The sequence below is a fragment of the Pleurodeles waltl genome, chromosome 5 (genome assembly GCF_031143425.1).
Source record: "Pleurodeles waltl isolate 20211129_DDA chromosome 5, aPleWal1.hap1.20221129, whole genome shotgun sequence".
Taxonomy (NCBI): domain Eukaryota; kingdom Metazoa; phylum Chordata; class Amphibia; order Caudata; family Salamandridae; genus Pleurodeles; species Pleurodeles waltl.
In genome coordinates, this window is record NC_090444.1 from 1,558,320,736 (window position 1) to 1,558,342,823 (window position 22,088).

Sequence of the window (22,088 nt, forward strand, 5' to 3'; positions counted from 1 at the left end):
GACTTTATACCTAGTTTTCTTATAATATCCAGGCTCATGGTATGTTGCCAAACACCCATTGGCTGCAGCTCCTATCTGCAGCTCATATATATTGGGGCTATCTGCCTTTATAGCGCCTTCTGTGTCAGATCCCAGTAGCGGACGCATATGCTGAAAGGCTGCTGCCATTTGATATAATTTTACATTCGGCAGGGACCACCCACCCCTTTCACGGGGAAGAGACATAAATTTGCTCGATCTCCTACACTTGCCATACGCCCATATAAATCTCATGATTATTCTATCAATCTCTTTAAATTTTACGTTAGCAAAGTTCAATGGTATAGCACGAAATAGATACAACAACTTTGGGAGGAAGATCATCTTTATCATATTACATCGCCCTACAATGGTTAAATGTAGATTATTCCATCTGCATGCATCTTCTCTAAATTTGGCGAGTATAGGATCTATATTTAGGTTTACAACTTCATCTACATTTGGTGTAATATTAATACCTAAATATACTGCATGGTCCACCCTCCGTGGATCTTTGATATTTGTATATTGATTAGCCAACAGCTGTGTCTTAGCTCCATTTAACAGATATCCGGAAAACCTTCCGAATTGTTTCGTCACCACTTCAATCTCTCTCAGTGCTGAATCAGGAGAGGGTGTTAGTATGGCTATATCATCTGCATATGCTAAGACTTTGGTATCCCATCCCTGCCTATGGATTGGTGGAATCTTACTATTTTCTTCCAATTGTCTCAGCAGAGGATCTATATACAAAGCAAACAGAAGAGGAGAGCAAGGGCACCCCTGCCTGGTGCCTCTCCTAATTAAAATAGTCTCAGATTGTCCTCCGAATTAGTTGTATTTGCGCAGTCGGGGATCTATATAAAGCCCTTACTGCTGTAATAAATTTCTTCCCTAGCCCATAATATTCCATAACGTGCCATAGATACTTCCAATTCACCCGATCGAATGCCTTCTCTGCATCCAAAAACACAGCCGCCATAGGCTCTTTTGCGACTTCCGTAGAATCAAAGAGTGCTAAAACTCTCTGGATATGATTGGTTGTATCTCTTCCTGGGATAAACCCATGTTGCCGTGGAGAGACCAGCTTTTTAATCACCAATGCCAATCGGACTGCCAAGATCATTGAATATATCTTGGCATCAGTATTTATTAATGTGATCGGGCGATATGAGGCTGGATTTAACGGGGGTTTTCCCTTCTTCTGAAAAATAACTATATTAGCTAGATCCCAAGATGGGGGGATTTTCCCTCCATTTTGTACCTGAGTATACAGCTCCAACATAACCGGAAGCAGAGGTAGTTTGAAAACTTTATAAAATTCTAGAGGGATCGAATCAGGACCAGTAGCCTTCGCTGTGGGCAGATTGCTTATTGCCATTTCTATTGCTGAGACATCTATCTGTTCTCCTAGGCGTGCCTTGTCTTCCTTATCTAGCTTTCCCAACTTAATGGGGTACAAGAACTCTAAAGCATCTTCATCCGAATATACTGATGTTTCATCATAAAGTTCCTGATAATATCCGTGGAACACCTTTCTGATCCCGCCCACTTCTGATGTTACCCGTCCTTGCCGGTCTGTGATCTCCCTAATTACCCCGGCCGCAGTTTTCTTGGTTGCCCGAATCGCTAGCAGCCGTCCGACTTTTTCTCCAAACTCAAACCCTTGTGCACGCTGCGTTAAATATTTTTCTGCTATTTTTTGGGCTATAGCCTCATTTGCTGTTGCTTTTATTATGGCAACCTCTTCCTGTGCTTTCATTATATCTACTCCGGCTTCTATAGCTATAGCCAACTGTCTTTCTGCAGACCGCAACTTCGCTTGGGACTCTATTATTTTCCCTTGAGCCTCCTTCTGTCTTTTAATACTAAATACTAATACTAAAGTTTAATGTTTCTCCACGAATACCAGCTTTCAGAGTGTTCCAGACAATCTCTACTGGGGCTGACCCCTGATTGAACCCCAAAAATTCAGTTATCCACTTACTCATATGCTCACAATATTCTGGATTTTTTAAAAGTCCCCTTTCGAATGTCCATCTGCTGACTTTTGGTTCTAACCCATCCAGTTCCACATCAAGCGCTAAAGGGTTATGATCTGACACCATCCGTGAGTATAACTCAATCCTGGCTTGTTTTAAGAATACAGGGGAGATTAGAAAATAATCAAGCCGTGCTAATTTCACATATGGAGCCGAGTAATAAGTATATCCGGGATCGGGTTTGCGCAACTTAACCCAAGCATCCACCAGCCCTAATTCTTGCTGAATAGCACCCATTGCCTTGTACACCCGAGGTTTACGCCCTTGATACGTCTCAGTTGTGGGTGCTAATAGATCCTGTAGTCCCTCCCACGAGCCATTAAAGTTAAAGTCGCCACAAATGATATAGGGAGGGGCCCATCCTGTGAGCTCAATAGCGAGGGTGTCAATTACAATCGGGTCATCCGTAACTACCCCATATACGGAACATAATGTAAAGCTATTATGGCCGTAGCTACATTCTGCTATTACCCATCTTCCACCGGTATCGGCCTTTTGCCGAGTAAATTTTAATTTACCAGTCTGGTCTAAAATCGCCACTCCTTTAGTTCTAGTTTCTTGTTTGGACCAGGCAATTGCCTTCAAACCAAGTGAGCCGAGGATCCCGGAGTTTTTATATTCCACGTGTGTTTCTTGCAGGCAGAAAATATCTGCCTTAAAAGTTTTCAGTTCTTCGGCCACTCTCCTTCTTTTATGAGGATTGTTCAGTCCACATATATTGATTGACACAATTCTGAGTCTAGCCATACCCCTTCCTTTTTGTAAATTCTAATCTTTTCTCTTTGAAATCCCTCAAGTTACCATTTCTGACTACACCATCTCTTAAGTTCCCTTTCCTTCCTTTTCCACTTCTTTGCCCCCTATCTCTCACCTCCATTGATCGTTTCCTTTCCATTTTCTCCCCCTGATTTACCCCTATCGCTCCTCCCCCAACCCCTCCTACTTTCCCCTTCCCCTTCCCACCCCCCCTTCCCTCCCCCAGGGCCAGTCGCCCCTTACCCCCTCCCTGGTCGCCTCCCTCCCCCCCTGATACTGACCCCCCATTCTGTTGAGCAATCAGACCCCACATGGCCTGAATGTTGGTGTCGTGCATGCATCGACCTACCCCACCCACCGGTGCCCCGAGTGCCTATGTCTTCCCTAGTTCTTCTATACTCTATACATTCACCCCCATCAAGTATTCTTTTGCCTTAATTTCTGACGTGAAGATTCTTACTTTTCCACTCATTATTGTTTTTAGCCTAGCGGGGGCCAACAAATAAGCCTCCCCTCCTTTCTCAAAGAACGGTTTAATGAGCTGCCGGAGCCGCCATCTCCGCTCAACTGTAGCGTGACAGAAGTCGGGGCGGGAAAAGAAGGTAACCCCATTGCAGGAGCGTGGGGTATTGGGAGGAGTCTTATCGGCTACCTCTTGACGTACCAAATAGCTCCCGAAATATACCAGAATCGCTCTTGGGTATTTAGAGTCTGCCCGATGTCCCCCCTCCCGTCGGTTTATCGGGAACCTGTGAGCCCTCTGCTCCTCATTGTCCCAATCCCGATTCCCCAGTTCTGGAAAGGCCCCACGCAAAAGAGCAACCATATATGCCTGTATATTGTCCCCTTCTAGTCCTTCTGGTATACCCAGAAATCGTAGATTGTTCCTTCTCTGTCTGTTTTCCAAATCTTCTATCTTCCACATCACATCCGTCAGTTGTCCGTCTCGGGCAGCGTTCTGCTCTTTGAGAGTATCAACGTCATCCTCGACTGCCACTATCCGATCTTCCATAGAGCTTGGCTTCAATTTCCATGCATGATTTCACTACCTTACGAACAGATCCTTGCAGCCTCTTTGTGGCAACCCTAGCCCGACGGCTTTCAATCCTAGTCTCCGTTTGTAGCTCTTTGATTGAAATGTAAATTGACTGCAGGATCCCCGTCTCGGTGCCCATCGCGTGAGCGTCACCAGAGTTACCAATACTCCCGGCTGCAGCTCCCGGATCACTTTTATCTTTAGCGGGGCTTTGGTTGCCACCGGTAAAAGTATCTGCCAGGCTGATCCCCGAATAGTCCCACCTTAAAGTCCTACCACTCATAGGTGCCGTAGTTTCTGAACCCTCTTGTAAACCAGAACGTGATTTAACAGATTTCCGTTGACCAGCCTTACGTACTGTGTGTTCCCCACTTGGAGATTTGTTGCCCGTTTCAGAGGTCTCACTCTCATCAGTTTCACTAAAACTGCAGTCGGCGCTGCCAAGATCAGACTCCTCTGTCAGAGAGTAAAACTTGTCACTGCTTTCTCTGCCCCAGTCAGTTAATTGGGGATTTTTCCCCCCCATAATGTTATCCCGTTTTTTAGGGCTGCCTAAGGGGTTAGTATAATTGTTCTCCTCCACTGTGTATCCTGATGGACTTCCAATTCTCCCCTCATTCTGAAGATCCAGCTGTTCGCCTTGCACCATTTGTTGGGTTTGTAGCTGTTCATTTCCGGGGGGACTAAGCACTTTTCCGATTGCTTCCCGGCTGTTGTCCTGATTTCCTGATGGGCTTATTATGGGTTTGTCACAATGATCTTGGTTTCCCATACTTGAGTCTAGAGGAGTTGATCCTATTCCTGGCCAGTTATTTTTCGGGGAGGGGATTGCATTTGCAGCAGAGGCATCCTGTACTCCACTGGCCAGAAAAGCCCTTATAGTTGATTGATTTTTATCTTTCAATTTGTTTTCCAACAGGGAGATAGTGCTGTCGCTTATCTTAACACTTATCTTGGAGTCTTTCATCAATCCTGAGGTAGAAATATTTCCCCCCCCCACTTTACCGGTTGTAGACGTTAAACGTTTATTTAATCCTGCTGACTCTCCTTTTCCCCTGCCAGAGCGTACGATCTTAGCGCCCTCGCTTTTATTCCCCAGATACCTATTGACTTTGGGTGCCATATTTACTGTTATAGTCTGAGATAGTAATCGAATAAGTCTTGTTATGCCCACCGCTGCCGCCAATACCTCTGTTATTGTTTGTTTAATCACACTCCTTAATGGCCGTGCGGGGGAAGACATATGCCATAATGTATTACTGTGTGTAGTCGGAAGCATTGACACTTCCTAGAGTTCTTCCTCTTCCCTCCCCTAATAATAGAGTCTTTCAACACTTTTGCCAGATCATTTCTCATCTATTTTCCTTCCACGTCCTTAATCGTTGTCTTGTTATGGCATAAATGGCAGCAAACAACGGGTGCAGGTATGCGCAGAGTCCTTAATGGTGGCTATTGCGACGAGAGAAAGCGCGACTGCTTTAATGAGTAACAGACAATTGTCACTGAAACGCTGGTGTCCGGGGGGGTATTTCCTTTACTATAGCATCCGCGCCTGCAGATACAGTCAGCGCTGCCTGTAGCTATCTTAATGAATACTGCAGCTACAACAGCAGTCAGACACGGCGCGAAGTTCCCGTGAACACAAGCTGTAGACCTTGCATTTTACGCCTTCACCTTATTGCTAAAAACCAACCCCCTTGTGTTGTGTCTTCATTGTTAGGCCCGGCCGGCCATTAGTTGGTAAAATTTCAGCCCGCAATCAGGCTTAAGCCGCCCTGCTCCGCAACGGCTCCTAGGTTTGCGCTGTTACCTGCGAATGCCGTTATTTGAAAACCGCCGCCTCTGCCGCAACTCTCTCCTCCTTTCCGTGGCCGAATCCCTTGGGACGCCGGAGGTTTGCTGGCGATTCTTCTCCGCTCCCAATCCTACCCGGCCGCAAGCGCGGCACCAACTGCGGCGGCTTCGGGATCCCAAGTGGGCGGGGCAGGAAGCCCCGCAATTACACGGCCACCATGTTGCTCCAGTCAGGCACTTGCACTGCTTCCATGAATCAATGTGAGGACACTAACTTATTTTTTAGCTTTGAATTTCAAATTCCTTCACACTTACAGAACTTCTTAAATGTTTCATTTTTACAGTTTGCTTCTTTCTTATTTACACGTTTTTTAAAAAATTTTAAAAATTCCAAGCAGTCACGGATATCCAGGGGGTTCCCGGGCCACAGGTTCAGAACCAATTCCCTACAATCTGGACAGGGTCCAAGGTCTTTATCCTTTTTCAGAACAAAAAATAAAAGTAACCCAAATGGAAAGGATGATCTGACAGTAAATCCGTACTGCAAATTCTTCAGTAAATAGGTTTACAGTATCTCTTGCTCATACTCATTCTACGACTGGGAATAGATGTGGCCAAACAGTACCAAAACGTCAGGTTCAATTGTCATGGTGCCACTATATTTCGGATAAAAAAGTAAGCAGACGGTTTAGCAAACAATGTAGCCTATGAATGAAAGTCTAGAAGCACAGTTTGAAATTGTAGTTGTTACTCTTATCTCTTCAATGCGTGACCTATAAGTTCTAAAAGCACGACAATATTATTGGCAGGTTGGCAAGAAACAGTATTATCCCAATAGTCAGATTTACAAACAGATTGTGTTGGAAAATGGGTTATTGGTAAGGGCAGGTAAGTACCTACTCTTAGCAATAGGCCACTAACCTCCACTTAGATCCAGTTAGGTCTCAGTAAATTAAACCCAGCTTAGCCCTTGGTAGCATGGCAACGAGCGACAAGGCTTAACTTAGGAGACAGAGTGTAAAGCATTCAAATATCACAAAACAGTTATTAAATAAAAAACAGGAAACAGTTTAAAAATCCAAAAGCAATTCATAAACATAGATTATATTTTTATCTTTAAAATGACACAAAAACAAATAAAATCGGATAAGGGGAACCGGAGATATGAATTTTTAAAGAATTATTGTTTAAGTTTAAGGCCGACCGCGATGGAGCCTGCTCGGCTACAGCTCGCGGGAGGCCTCGGTCAAAAGTTTACCTTTGGACTTAGTATCTTTTCTGAAGATTTTCTTCAGCGGGACGAACCTGCCAGACCAATCCAACGTCCTGGAACTCTTCTCCGGAAAAGCGTCGCGGGAGCCCTCGTGGAATTTTTTTTACCTTCGGACTTAGTCATTTTTTCAAGGTGAAAATCCTTCGACCGGGGCAAACCTGGATCTTGATCCGACGTCCCTGGAGCTTTCCTCGGATACGCTGGCTGGGAGGTCCTGGTCAACTTTTTACCTTCTGACTTAGTCTCTTTTTTGGAGATTTTCTTCACCGGGACGAACCTGCATATCAGGCCGGGTCGCGGTTGAGGCAAGCCGGCTAGAGTTGCCGCGGTGGGTCGGTCCCTCTATGTAGCTTTTTTTCAAAAGTACTCCAAACTTCACCAAACTTCTGGGGCTTCTCCCAGATGTTCTTTTAAGGTTCTTTTGGGGTCCACAGCTCACCACAAGGGTCCCGAAGCTCTGAGATGATCCGTGGGGGGTGTGCACTACAACTCCCAGAATGCACCTGCCGCAAACTCCTTTTTGGCCACTGGGTAGTGGTCAGCTGGTTGATTTCTTCAGGAGTTGGTGCAGGGGAAAATGGTTAGCAATTTTTCACCTGTAGCAAACAGGGAGTCCATCCTTGAACCAGTTGAAGCCAGGCAAAGTCCTTCTTGTGGTGAAGACCAAGTGTGCAGCTGGTGCAGTCCTTCTGAGTGCAGGTTCCAGGTGCAGGCCAGGGTCCAGCAGGGCAGTCCTTCTTCTCCTTTGGTTCTTCCTTGTTGGATGTGGTAGGGAACTGAGGTGTGGGTGCAGGTCTGCCAGTTTTATCCTTGCTCCTGGTTGAAAAACAGGGGGGTCTTGATTCTCCAATCAGGTGCAGGGTCCTTCCCCCTGTGAAGTGTGGCAAAAATCAATCCCAGGAGGCAACATTCTTCAAAAATCCATCATGGCTGAATCTGATTTTTGGAGGTCACATCTGGCTGAGCCCACCCACTGGTGTGGCTAAAAATCATAAACAAACCCCTCTCCCCCCCTCTCCTAATCTAATCAAGGGGGCACCTAGTTGTCTGGGGTTGCAGGATGTAGGGGTGTTTCTGGGGTGCTCCAAATGTCCTTCTCTGACTTTGAAGACCGGTTTGGCAGCCCTCCCCCTTCCTGCCTCACCATCTGCTGAGGGGAAATTCCCTCCCACAGGCACATCTCTTTGTGTGAAGCCAGGCCACTTCACACCTCATCAAGACAACCTGGCCAGGCTGCCAGAGGCTGGTCAATCAGGGCACAGCAGCAAAAACAATGCAGGGCTGAAATTGACAACTTTTCAGGTAAAGTTTAAACTCTTTACCTGAACAAGTTATATTAAATCCAACATCTGAAAGTTGTGGGATTTATTATAACAATTAATTTGATACCAAACTCTTGGTATTCATTATTTAAGTGGACGTTAAAAATTAAAATAAAGTCTCCCTATCCTAGCCTATGAAGGCCATTAACTACAATGTGGGAAAAACAAATTTGGCTGTTTTTACCTCGCCAGGGCTTATAAAACTACTTTTATAAGGTCCCTGCTTATAGTTACATGGCACCCAGCCCCAGGGGCACATAGGGCACACCTTAGGGGTGACTTATATGTAAAAATAAGGTAGTTTAAGACTTTGGAACTACTTTTCATTCCAAAGTCGAATTTGCATATAACTTTAATTTAAAAGCAGCCAGCAAGGCAGGCCTGCCTTTAAAATGACACTGGGCACCTCAGCAGTACGCCTATGGGTGCACTACCTATGCTGTGGTCCCTAAACCTACATGCCCTACCATATACTAGGGACTTATGGGTAGGTTAACTTAGGCAATTATAATTAGCCTAATTTGCATATTGATTTTACACAGAGCACAGGCCCTGGGACTGGTTAGCAGTACCGAGGGCACCATCAGAGTCAGGAAAACACCAGCAAAAAGTGGAAAATGGGGGCAAAAAGTAAGGGGGCCTCTGCAATCAGCCCTGTTTTCTCAGATTGTACCTCTTAATTCTAAAAATCACAGCATACTTAAGTGAGGCTATAACGTTAAAAGCCAGAACCTCTGATTGATTCCAAAAGGAGAAAATGAAGCTGAGCAATGAGTACAAGTCAACTAGATTTCCTCCCTCAAACCTTGACAAAATAATGTCATTTTGGTCCTCTCCACTCAAAACGTTTCGCTGCCAATTAGCGAAAACGGGCTCACATATGTTTAGACATTTATTCCGCCTTGATGAATATCGCATAAAGCATTTTTTGCAGAATATTCCAAAATCGGGATGTTCAAACATAAAAGCCAATAAGAAGGTATCATAGCTATCCAAGCAGAAATTCAAAATCGTTCTAAAAGGAATAGCCCAAGGCAAGTCCAGTGTCAGAACTGATTATGAACCCTAACTTTATTCGACCTTGAATAAATTCTACTGAGCAAAAAGGCAAAAACTCTCTTAACCTAACGGTGTTACCTCAGTTTAATGAAATCACAAAACGGAGAATATCCCCTTGACAAAAAGATACTGACAAAACTCTGTGATTTAATGAAAAGCCGGGTGGAAAAAACATATCAGACCCAAGTTTGAAAACTGGCACCAGTATAAACAAAATACAAAAACTTCTTACAATTCCTAAAGTCACAAGAATTGCACAAATAAAACATTTATATGAGTAATGGAGGTACCAAATGTATTAGTCCTTTTCTACTACAACTCAATTTAAAAAATAAAAAGAAAGCACAACAGAAGGCCACAAAAGAAGAAAACATAAATATACAAAAAAAGAAGGTGAGGAGGAAAAAGTTGTAGGTGTACTGGGGTTAGAACAAATAGGGAGAGAGGAGCATCAAAACCACACTGGAAGGGGAGGAGTGGGAAAGGAGAGGGAAAGAAAAGGCAAACTTGATTAAGGAAAAGAGTATGAGTGGTGCAGTGAGAACACCCCATTATAAAAGAAAAATACACAAAGGAGGGGGTAAATAAAAATAAAAAAAAGAACAGGGGGAACTAAGGGGAGGGATGAAATGAGAAGCATGAGGATTGTGGTGTATTCTGTATGACCTTACTGTGTAATACACACGCAAAACTGCCTTGGGGGCTGACAGGCTCAATTGTAAAACCTTTAGCTCACCCCTTGGTAGATGTGGCTTCAGACAGCAAGGCTTAAACAAAGAAACTAGTGCAAAGCATTTTAAAACACCAAACAACAAAATAAGAAAGTCACACAACACAAGAGAACTTAAACACCAATTTATCAAAATAAATTATATTTTAGGAGTTTTGGCACCAAGATGAGCAACATTCACCAGTGGGTTCTGGTGATATAGATTGTCAAATAAAACATAAATCTCAGCTTTTTAGTCCAAAGGTCAAACAAGCATTGGTAAATGTAAATATTGAAAACTTTCGAAAAGCTGTGAGTTGTGTTTAGCGACCAATTCTGAATGGGAGAAGGTCAAGGGGTCAATGAGGAGTTTTGGGACGGTTACCTGGTCACCAAAGCAGAGCAATTTCAAGTCCAGTTGCACACTTTCCATCAAGACCGCCACGGACTTCAAAGGAGTGGTCCTGCTGCTGGGGATGCAGGATACTGAGGATCCTGAAGGAGGCTCTGGGTGCTGTGTGGTCGACAGAGTTGGCTGTTCCTTGGTCACAGGTAAGGTGGGGTGACTGACCAGAGGGGCATGTCCCTCAGTGTCCTCACTGAGCCATTAGAAGGCCAGCTGCGGGTGGGCTACCGATCTCCATACACAGCGGGTCCAACAGTTTCCTTTGGTGAAAGCTGGTGTCCACCTTTGGCAACTAATCTGGTCTCTGATGATACTCCAGGGTCCTGAAGACTCAGGAGCAACGTTTGCCCATCGATGATCAGTCTCTTGGGGCGCCTGTCGGCGGTCAACAGTGATTCGAAGAATGCGGCTACTGACTTGATGGAATGGGCTGCTTTAGATTTGATGGCCCTCATGCAGGTTCCAGGATATCACACATAATCCTCTCTTTGTTAGCCCAAGATGCAGCAGGTGCAGTCCAGCAGTCAGTGCAGCCTCTCTTGCCAGGTCTAGCACAGTCCTTCTGTTGTCCCTTTTCCAGTTCCTTTATGATCTGAGGTTCAGGGTGCCATGGGCTCCACTGTTATGCCAAGAAAGTGCCCTGGACGGATAATGTGGTTACTAGCCAGCGGCTACCAGGATTCCTCCTCCCACGTGATGACATCTGGCTATGCGTGACATCTAGCATTATTATGCCCACTCTCAAGATGCCTGAACCTTCCTTGGAAGTTAGGTACTTGATAGACTTAGTGGCTACCTGTGGGCTACAAACCCACAGGAAAAGGACAGGTTGTCCACTGGCTTCCCATCTCTATTTCCGCTGCCAGCCTGTCTACTTCAACAAAGGGTCAGCCCTACATTAGTGTGTTCTCCATTTGCCCACCAAATGCAACGTCTTCTTTGAAGCTCGGCTTTTTGGGCCAACAACCTGTTTAGGGGAGGTAACACCTTTCTCTTTAGCAGGCCTCTATTGTCCCTCAGCCTGGGAGTCATTCACACTACTCCCCAGGAAGGCAGCAGGCTGTCTTTCTAAAAGTTGCCTTTCTTCAAATGCAAGATTAAATTAGAGTAGGGCATTAAGTCTGGTTTAATGCCACAATTAATTTGATGCCTTAAAGTAGACATCTTAGTAGTCCCATTCAGAATTTAACAGGACTGAGAGGTCAGCCAGTAACTCTGTACTAGCCAATTGGGCTGCTAACATTTCTGCAGCAAAAACGACAATTTGAGGGTTTTTCTGATAGGATATATTAGAGTGTAAGTCCCACATAATAATATTCAGCTCCCTGCCTTAGGGCTCAATAGACCCTTCTCAGGGGAGACATATATATTTATTGATAAGGGAAGTGTGGGACTTTGCCATTGGTTTAAATGGCAAAGTGAAACAAGCAGTTTTAAAACTGCTCTTGCAGGCTGCAAGGCCTTTTATACTTTGTCACATACAGGATAGCAAAATCAAACCTGCATCCCTGGGTGGACACTGTAACTTACATGCCCTGTGTCGCATTTGTACCTCTCTGTACCATATACTTGGGACTTATAAGTAAGTCAACGTACGCCAATTAAAATATTGAATTAAAAATACATTTTGTAAAGGGTTAAAATACTGGTGCTGACGTCTGGTGAGCAGGCCTCAGTGCACTCTCAGAGTTGAAATGCCAGCCACATATAGTTATGTTATATGTTACATTATATGTCATGTTACGTTATTACGTTTGGCGCAATTTATCATTATTGAGGGCACCCAGGCGCTGGAGCAGGAAAGTGGGAAGGGCAATGGTCCTAGTTGCCAGGTAGCCAGATCTTCAGTTTCTTGCGGAATTTGGAAGGTGAAGTAGCAGCCCTGGTGTGATGAGGAAGTTCATTACAATTCTTGGAGGTGATGAAGGTGTGCCCTCCTGACTTCCCTCTGCAGATGCATAGCACCTGTGGAAGGAAGAGAAAGGTGGAGCGTAGTTGTCTAAAGCGTTATTAGAGTTGAAGTTGGTCGTTGAGGTATGCTGGTCCTTTGTTGTGGAGGGTTTTGTAGGCATGGATGAGCAGTTGGAAATGGCAACTTTTCTGGATGGGTAGCCAGCACAGTTCATTGAGGCAGAGAGTGGAATCAGCGCATCAGCAGAGTCTGGCAGAGGTGTTCTTTGTGTGAGCTGGCTGGAGATGTCAAAGTGGTGTGTTGCTGTAGTCGAGTCTACTGGTTATGAGGGCCTTGGTGACTGTGGGTCCTGTACATGTGGGGAGCCATTTGAATATCTTGCAAAGTATTCTAAGGACGAGGCTGCAGGATGCCAGCACAGCACTGACCTGTTTATTAATTGTGAGTTTTGTCAGCAAGGATGATGTTGAGGTTACTTAATTTGGGTGGCCACCAGGAAGGGTCCCCAGGGGAGTTCTTGTTTCCAAAAATCAGGATCTTGTTTTGACTGCTTTGAATTTAAGGCAGTTCTCCTGCATTCAGATGGCTACACTGGGCATGCAGGAGGGTCCTGGTGCAGTTGTTTGTGTTGGTGAGGGAGAGGATGAGATGAGTGTCATTGGTGTAAGAAACAATTTTGAGGCTGTGGGCTCTTATGATGTGGGCAAGGGGTGCAGTGCACATCTTGAAAAGGGTTGGGTTGAGGGAGCAGCCCTGGGGACTCCGCAGACAAGCTTCTTGTTTTCAGAGGTGTAAGGGAAGAGTCAGACACATTGAGTTCTGTTTAAGAGGAAGGAGGCAATCCAACTCAAGACAGTCCTTCGAATTCTTGAGTCCTGCAGTCTGGTGATGAAGGTGCCATGGGAGACAGTGTTGAAAGCCGCTGAGAGGTCAAGCGGTATGAGGGCGGTGGTTTCTCTTCTGCCCATGATGGACTGGATGATGCCTGTTGCTGCCAGAAAGACAGTTTCTGTGCTGTAGTGGCTGCCCTAACTGGGTGGGGTGCTGTTATAGATAAACAGAAAGTTGCCTGTTCATCTCTTTCTCCAAGACTTTGGCCGTGAAGAAGGAGCAAGATGGGTCTGTAGCTGCCAAGTTAGCTAGCCATAGGTTTCTTCAGGCGAGCTGTGACTTCTGCATATTTCCAGCTATCTGGGAAGGTACTACTGAGAATGGAGGAGTTGATGATGACGGTGAGGTTGTCACTGATCCCTGTTCTTGTCACGCTATATATGTGGTGAGGGCAGGGGTCTGTGGGGGGACCCTCAACGGATGGTCTGCATAATTTTGATGGCGTCTTCTGTGATGAGAGGGCTTCAGTTAGTTAGAAGGTGTTAGCTGTTGGTGGCAATGGGAGGTTGCGTGATGATGTCTTCTCCTGCGAGTTGGAGTGCAAAGTTAGTGTAGAACTTGATTATTGGAATAGTGGAAATGTCATAAAGTTTGTCACAGCGGTCCTGTGAGGGGTTGATGATGTTGGTGGCTGCTGTCTGATTGGTGAATTCCAGGGACAATGTTGAAGAGTTCTTTGCCAGAGTTGGAACAGGATTCTAGTCTGAGCACTAGGGCAGCTTTCCTGGCTTCTTTGAACTGGGCATGGTCTTCCTCTAAACTGAGCCCTCAACTTGTAGAAGATAGAGATCACAGCTCAGCTAACACAAAGTAAAGCTGGCAGCAATTAAAGCTCCATTGATTATTCTGCAACCAAGTAATCAATGTGAAAGGCACATAGGGTTAATGCATCTCTAAATGACTGCAGCTTTGACAACTATGTCCTCAAAACCACTGCCTCAATTGTCTTCCTCATTCAGACTGCATACTAAAACTCTTCCCAAGAGTCAAATGCCTGACTTTGAGTAACACAAAGAATATGTGCATTGCATACCACACCATGTTTAGGTATGAAGGCATGGTGACGCCCTGGGGACCTCCATCTTCCATGTGCACTTCTCAGGAGTGACTCAGAGGCTCTCGGCTTGGTTAATTTTAAGCACAAGATATGGGCGGGCTGAGAGTTCATTATTACTGATATGGTGTTCTAAAATTTAACTCTTTTGATAGACACTTATTTGACAATGATTAATTCAATAAAGTTCTTCAATGTAAGCGCTTTCTTTTGCGGGTGATCAATTCTCCTGCATCTCAAGGCCAGTTTTCGGTATGTCAGAGTGTTAGCAATTGGCAACCATGGCTATTTTTGCAAGCTCCTAAGACCCTGAGAGAGTTATGACAAAAAACTAGCAACATCCTCACTTAGGTCTTACCTCTTGGATGAGCAATCTAGGAGACACAGGTATGCTTTAGAGCCCCAGTCCTGTTTCGTCTCCACCCAAGTACCCCTTTTAAAATGTGTGCATTTGTTCTTATATTGTTAACATTGATGTTGACATTAGATCACTCAACACACACGATAACAAAACACCTCTATACCCGAACGATAAATTTTCATACACAGACATAGTCACATCACACCTGTTTGATTCCCCAGTCATGAACTCTCCATCAAGCCCAGTATGTAGATGTACATGGTCAGGCAGACACTGCGGTCCAGGTCTGAAGGATAATGACTGACAGGTCTCAGGTGAGGTAATACTTAGCCGACAGCCAAACACAGAAGCTCAGTTCAGATCCCACAGATAGGCAGCATCCCCTGCCGCCCTTCCCCCCAAGTGGCACACGAAAATATGAAGAGCACAGAAATTATTTAGGGTCAAGTGGCAACGCACAGATATACAATGTTTTTTCTTTTGCAAGAAGCAAACTTAGAACTTACCCAACAGGTCTACAGTCAAGCAGTGAAGAGCAACACGACTACTCTGATTCACCAGCACCTTGAGATCTTTTAAGATTCATACCCCCAATGGGATCCCGTACCACAGGACTCTTTCTGAACTGTTTGTCCCCATCACTAAGAAAACGCAAGACATCTCATCCAGAAACACCTCAAGAATAACAATGATACATAAATTATGTGTAATATTACGTTTATACATTCGCTGGTTGCTAGGGATTCTACTGCATCCAAGAATCTAATGGAGCCTATTCAAGAGTTGTCACACATAAATAGAGACCTCACTCACATTATCTTCAATTACACTGCTCTCAACACTAGCATCCCACACACCGTACACAGCTCTTTTACAGAACATGTGGTATCAGCACATGATCACCATAGGCACTAAGACATCAGCTGGGTCATTTTATGCCTGTTCGCTGATACCAAAAGCAGTAGGCATGGATAGATTGTACGGATCCCAAGAGTTAGCACCTGAAAAAGCAAAATGCCTCCTCCATCTGTGCATGTGTAGAACTAAGGCTACAATATCTCCAACTAGAGTAGAACCCCATAGGATAGTAGCAAATATGACCCATTATGAGACCAACCCGACAGCACTATGCCTTCTCACCAAGCCTAGCGGCATCCAAACTGAACTAGATAGGATACGCAGGAAGAAGGCTATAGAGGAGGACACCGTTTGGCCCCAGGATTTTCAGGAATGAGATTCTTGGAGGTAGCTAAGCCACCTAGCCAATGCACAAACATGTCCGCTGCTGCTTCCGTCCGAGGTCCCAGGGTGACCTTAGAGTGTCTGGAGCAGTCTTCATTAACAAAACATCCACCTTGATGACATAAAGGGAAATGGGTCACACAGGGGAGGGGTAAACAGCACCATAGACACCCCATGTCAGGAGATCTTGGACACCGGGTTAGACGGGTACATATTAACAGAAGGGAAGGGACAACCCCTAATTGTACGGAAACTCACATAGTATTCCTTTACAGAGGCAAAGGGACATTCCACTGGACATAAAGGAGAATTGTAGCACAATGCTGCACATTCTGGATCTGCAATGAGGCACCTCCACACTGATTAACACTTACTGCCAGTGCGGCGAGTTTGCTTATACCCTGCTCATCCTTGGATGGTGTGGCCTCTGCTCCCTCATCACCATACAGACCCCAACCCTGGTCATCCCCAGAGAAGAACTGTTCCAACACCCGCTGAGGAAGGAAACATCATTTATGCATACTCAAAGGAGAAGAATGGCTGACTATTTTGGTTGGGTTCAGTACAAAGACATTCCTGAGGAGTTTAGACTGTTCACCAATGCTCAAGTATCAGAGGGAAGGTCTATACTCTTCTTCACCTTGCAGACAAAAGTAAATGGCTGCAGTTTGCAGATAACTCAGTGAGAGATGCTCAAAATGATGAACAGTACTGAGCTCTGCCTTAATGCCATTAAAGAAGAGCTAAGAGCCATTTGTCTCATGGTGATGCAACACCAGCATGTTTTGGACCTGATGACCGCTATGGGGGGTGGGGTGTGTGCCAAGATACTGCTGCACATATATACCTGGAAATGATATGGACAATGGAACTTTGACACTTGCCATTCAAGGATTGCACCGACTGCAGAGTGAGATGCATGAGAAGGGAAGTGCCGCTGAGCAGGAGGTGTTCAGAAACTAGTTCTCCTGGCTCCCCTGGTGGCTGACCAGTTTGGGCAAATCATTGTTGCTCACATTCACCCTGTTAGAGGTTTTTGTGTGGTTTCCTACACTTGGGTTTTTTTTGCTGTAAAAATGCAGTCCCCAAATTGGGCAGGGTACAAGTAGCGAGGGAGGTGGAGCAAAAAAGTATCAACACTGTGACATATGGGCTCGATGGTGTATTTGAAAATTAAACCACAAGAGAGAATGTTTACATTGGTGTTGTCATCAGATCAATCATTGCACATGACAACAAAACACCTCTATACACGAACAATCCATTTTCATACATAAACAAAGTCACATTACCCTTGTTGGATTCCCCTGCATTGAACTCTCTGCGAATCCCAGCACGTATGTGAGTGGGCAGACAGGCACTGCAGCCCAGGCCTTAAGGATAATGACTGACAGGTCATAGGTGGGGGTAACACTGAGCTGACACCCAAACACACAAGTTCAGATCAGATCCCACAGATAAGCAGCAGCAACACTACAATGGTCACCAGAGATTGGCCCCAATAAAGCACACACACCCGGAGGGATTCATGCATTCCCTAAACACCATAAGTCAGACTCCACATGTAGTTAAATACACTCAGCCAATAACCACAGTGCACACACAGTGACCATGCGCCCCTCATGCTGGACATCTGGACACGTACTCACTGGCAAACATGGAATCCAATCTGGAAATTGTATCTATAACGCTTTGTCAATAGTTTACATATTTCACCAGGAGAAGAATGTCTCTGTGTTTATTGGACTCAAAGAAATGTATAAAACACAGGTCATTTTGATCGTCTACGAGAGATAGTCCTCAGTCCAGGTGCTGTAACTGCTCTCACAACCGTAATATTTAATCAAATGAAACATTTCCTGTTTTGCCAGACGCTGCTTGCCTCTTGTTTTTTCAGTTAAAATCTAATTTGAGCAACAATATAATTAAACTTGCCTCAACAGCTCCCTTTTTATTTTCCGCATCTCACGTACAATTGCAGTGATGAGAAACTCTCTGCATTTTCTGAACCCCACCTTTCCCTTTTTGCTTTCCCCTGCACACTGCCAAGGTTATTCAGTTCCCCGTCTCCTTCTCACTTTAAATAAAAGTACCCTTGTTTTTGTTCTGTTGCAATGTGTTGAGCAGCATCATGGTAGTGTGGGAGGGTCAGAGAATGACAGACCGATTGCAGGGTGAGTGCCTGAACTACAGAATAGGCATGATTGGCAAGTTGAGCTCCAAATTAGATACAAAAAGGGGGAGATTGCTTTGTATAAGTAGCAGATGAATTACAAGTAAGGGTTGATACTAGTTTGTGAGAGACTGATAAATTATAATATATTCACCTTACCTATTGCCATTGTCTCAACAGAGTCGCAGGCTTCACTGCAGGGAAAAAGAAGTGAGCGGTTCATGATATTGCCCGCCATATATTTCAGGGAAGGAAGAGGGAGAAAATAGTGATTTGATGTGGTAATGGAATGCCTAAGAATGAAAGAATGAACAATGCAGAGAGGAGGGCATTCATGCATGATGGGGAAAGGAACTCAACACTAACTTGACATGTGGGGTTAGCGATAAGAAAGAACAGTCAGGGAAGGGACAAAGGACCCAGAATTAAGTAATATCAGATGGACATCAGGACTTGGAAGACAAAGCTTAGAAAAAAAAAAAAAAGAATGTTAAAGAGTAAACTAAAGGGAGTAGGTCGGTAGGATTAAAAACCACTCACAGAGTGTGAGGCTCGACAGAGTGACACTAAAAGAAAACCTTCAAGCGGATGGTCAGCTGAGTTGCCATCCTTAAGTAGTTATTATTCAGGTCTCTGGGTTGGTCCTGTGAGCAAAAGGTTTATAGTAATTTTAAAGAAATTAGTCTTAATTATTTAGTTATGAATCATTTAGTTATTATCAATTATTTTATTATAGTAAATTAATTATTGTATTGTCACTGGAACATATGTGCTCCCACAGCACAGTGAGCCTCTATTGCTTATTTCTGTTTGGGGGATTTTTATTGGCACTACTAATAAACAAGGCACCAAAATCACCCTGAACCAGGCTTGAGAAAGAGACCAGAAAGATCCTCTGAAGGCTAAATCCATGGGAAAAAAGCAGATAGATAAGGCAAAACTGAGGGACAAAAAATGAGTAGCAAAAGGGTGAGGAATGCAATGAAAACTCAGAGAATTAATGTGCAGTAACACAGCCTTCTCTAGTCCAAGTATTCTAATATATACTCAAAACAGGAAACAATATCACAACAAAAGAGGTAAAGACCATCTTGATTTGGGATACTGAGGCAACAAATTCTGGAGACAGAAACATCTTGAATAGGGGTAGACAGTGTAGCCCGATCTAGTGGTAAAGGAAAATGGTATTTCCAAACCTGAAGAATAACCTCATTTGTCTGCACCTTATCATCTATCTCCTGTATTCAGTGCTCAGCATGGCCCACAAAGCAGATGCAACATTTCAGACACTGCAGTTGGCAATGTGAGGTAAAGGAGAACCTCCCAAAATGTGTTTATGACAGATGCGCTATCTTCCCCTTCTACAATCGGGGGGGCCAAAGGAATATACTGCTGCCGCTGAGTCCTGCTCAGAATACATCTCTAAAGTGAAGTAATTTTATTCTGATGTACCAGTCCATGCATTATCGTTATTACATGTTGATTGTTTACCATTTTAGCTACAAAATTTGCCTAGTTTACAATTTGCTTTACATTGCAATTGTTATCTGTTGCTACAACTTAACACTCTGGTCCTCAAATTGAGTCCATAATTCAAATGCATGGCAATAGCCAGAAGTGGGGATGATTTTGCCAGGGGAGTAAATCCTAGAGTAAAATCTATTTTTATTTAATCGTTTTTATAATGGTACTGCACCATTTTCAGGCTACTCAATATTTATACAACAGGTGGAATACAGATTAAGGTAGAACTTGCGATGGTCAACTAGCTGCAACAGACGTTTAAAGAATGTTGTCCTCCTGATTTGGAACTGAAAGACATGTTCTTAATCATTAACATTAGTTACTGATGGTATGATTCAGTGGATTTTCCTATGATCTACACTTTTCCTGAAATATCTGCTTCCTTAACTCTTTTCTGAAGATTCTTGGCTATATTATTTTTCAGGAAGGGATTGAGCTTCTTCCAATAATATGCTTGGAGGTGCTCGATATAACATTGTATCTGGGGATTAATTATTGACCAACATTTAGAGATATACTTGCTCTTTTCTGGCAAGGTGTTTGTGAGAGAAGCATAGGATTTTCAATTTGATTCTCTGGTTCACGGGAAGCAAGAGGACTTCTTTCATGACTACATTAATGTGGTTGAATGTTAGGCATATCCTGACTGCTTGACTGTCAATCCCTTAAAGTTTCAGTATTTCTTTGAGTGCCCAAGCTCTATATTGCAGTTGACCAAACAAAATAAAGGTAGGGATTTAGGAAGTTTAAAACAGTGCTTTTTTGAAGGAGTGCAAGAACCTTTCTTAGCATCATCTGGAAGCTGGCGTTCTTAGTAAAATCTGAGAGCTGACAGTAGAAGGAGAGATGGAGATGAGTAGTATGAAGTTAATACTACCTATGCAGAAGGCCCATAAAACACACCCTTACACAGCATCAAACCAAACCTCACTTTCTCTTCACTTCTATACAAAATACTCCACTGGAACATGAAATACCAAACTACCCATGTCTTCCTCTTTGCCTCCACATATGCATTACACAATTACATTATAACTATTGCTTACATTCATTATTAACTGGTTCATGTTCCCGAATATAGATGATATCACATTCCGGGTGCACTTGTAATCAATCATTTGAGGGGCACTCCTCAAATTGACAAATGAGCAAAAGCCCTCGTGAGGTGGAAAATAAAACAACATGGCCACTCTACCCACATACAAAGCATCAATCAGCAACACTTGTTGAGAAAAAGAAAATCAAGCCTCCTTAGCTCTCCTGACTCTGGAACAATGAGTGGATGTCCAGCTAATTAGTTATGGTATATGCGTATTTACTTGTGTCATAAAATGCACTATTTTATACTTTGGTTTTGTGCTTTTGATATATAAGAACGTGCTGGGGAACTAGACAAATTTTACTTCAAAGTGGAATCGATCCAGCTAAGTGTGCAGCTACGGTATTATTTAAAACAAATCTAAGGTTGTGAACTTACCACAGCATTCGTTGAGCTCTCTTGTAAATCCCAAATTAATATGTGATTATCAGCTAAGGACAGGACTTTTTTACCGTCTCCCATTGGCTCCCATGTGACACTAGAAAAAAAATCAAAAAAATGTTAATTCGGCGACCAAAAAACATACTGCGCACAAAATAAATAATTTTAAATATCATAACTTACCCAAGAAGGAACCATCATTATACACAGGTTGCGATTATTAAATAAATGAAAAACAACACACACAGTAACCTGATAAAGGGAAGGCAAATAACTGATTTTAAAAATCTGTGGAAAAAGTGGGCTTCCACAGAAGGGCAGACATTTTTAAAATTCTTCATTCGTTTCTACTGGGTTGACTAGCATGGTAAACGCAGCTTTCACTGCTTCATTTACAATCGAATCTAGCTCTATAGCTCAACAGAGCATACCATCTCAACAACTGCACAGTCAAATTTGAAGCTGATTGTTACAAGTTTGAGTGTTTCATAGATGTAATTTTACAATGTACATATTGTGAGGGGAAAATTACACGAAATTTTAACAAAATTATGCAACATAACACCTAACTCTGAAAAATGAACATCTTTAATTTAGCACTACATTTAGTGTGAAATGCATTAATGAATTCATTTTAGACAACAGGAGACATTCCACACTACAAAATAACACAAAATGCACAAGTGCTGCGAACAACAGGTGCTCACGTTTTCTTTCTGTTTGTGTGGTTCCCGCACTATAATTTTGTGGCGTAATGGTATACTTTCGGGAATTTCATCTAACAAGTGTTACACGAAATTCCTAAAAATATGCCTGTATAATTTAAATTTCACCTGCGCCTCGTGCAAATGCACTTCTATTTAAACATTTCTCTCTGTGGAACTACCAGTTCAACCACACTCAGGCCAAGTCCGGTGTGCTGCCTGACGATTCTAACAATGGAAAATAAATGTACTAGTTCCCTTGATATGAGTACATTTCCAACAGCTTCCATGGTGGAAATGGGCCAAGTATAAGTTTATGATTAGCCACAAAC

General features: G+C 43.6%; 1 protein-coding gene across 1 annotated transcript in view; it reads right to left on the bottom strand.

Moving 5' to 3' along the window:
• EIPR1 (EARP complex and GARP complex interacting protein 1) overlaps positions 1 to 22,088 on the bottom strand; it is a 226,548-nt gene that overhangs the window by 125,931 nt on the left and 78,529 nt on the right. The window contains exon 2 of the mRNA XM_069235882.1: positions 21,050 to 21,149. Within this exon, the coding sequence (XP_069091983.1) occupies positions 21,050 to 21,133 (84 nt within the window). The 5' untranslated portion in view covers positions 21,134 to 21,149. The remainder of the gene's footprint in view (positions 1 to 21,049; positions 21,150 to 22,088) is intronic.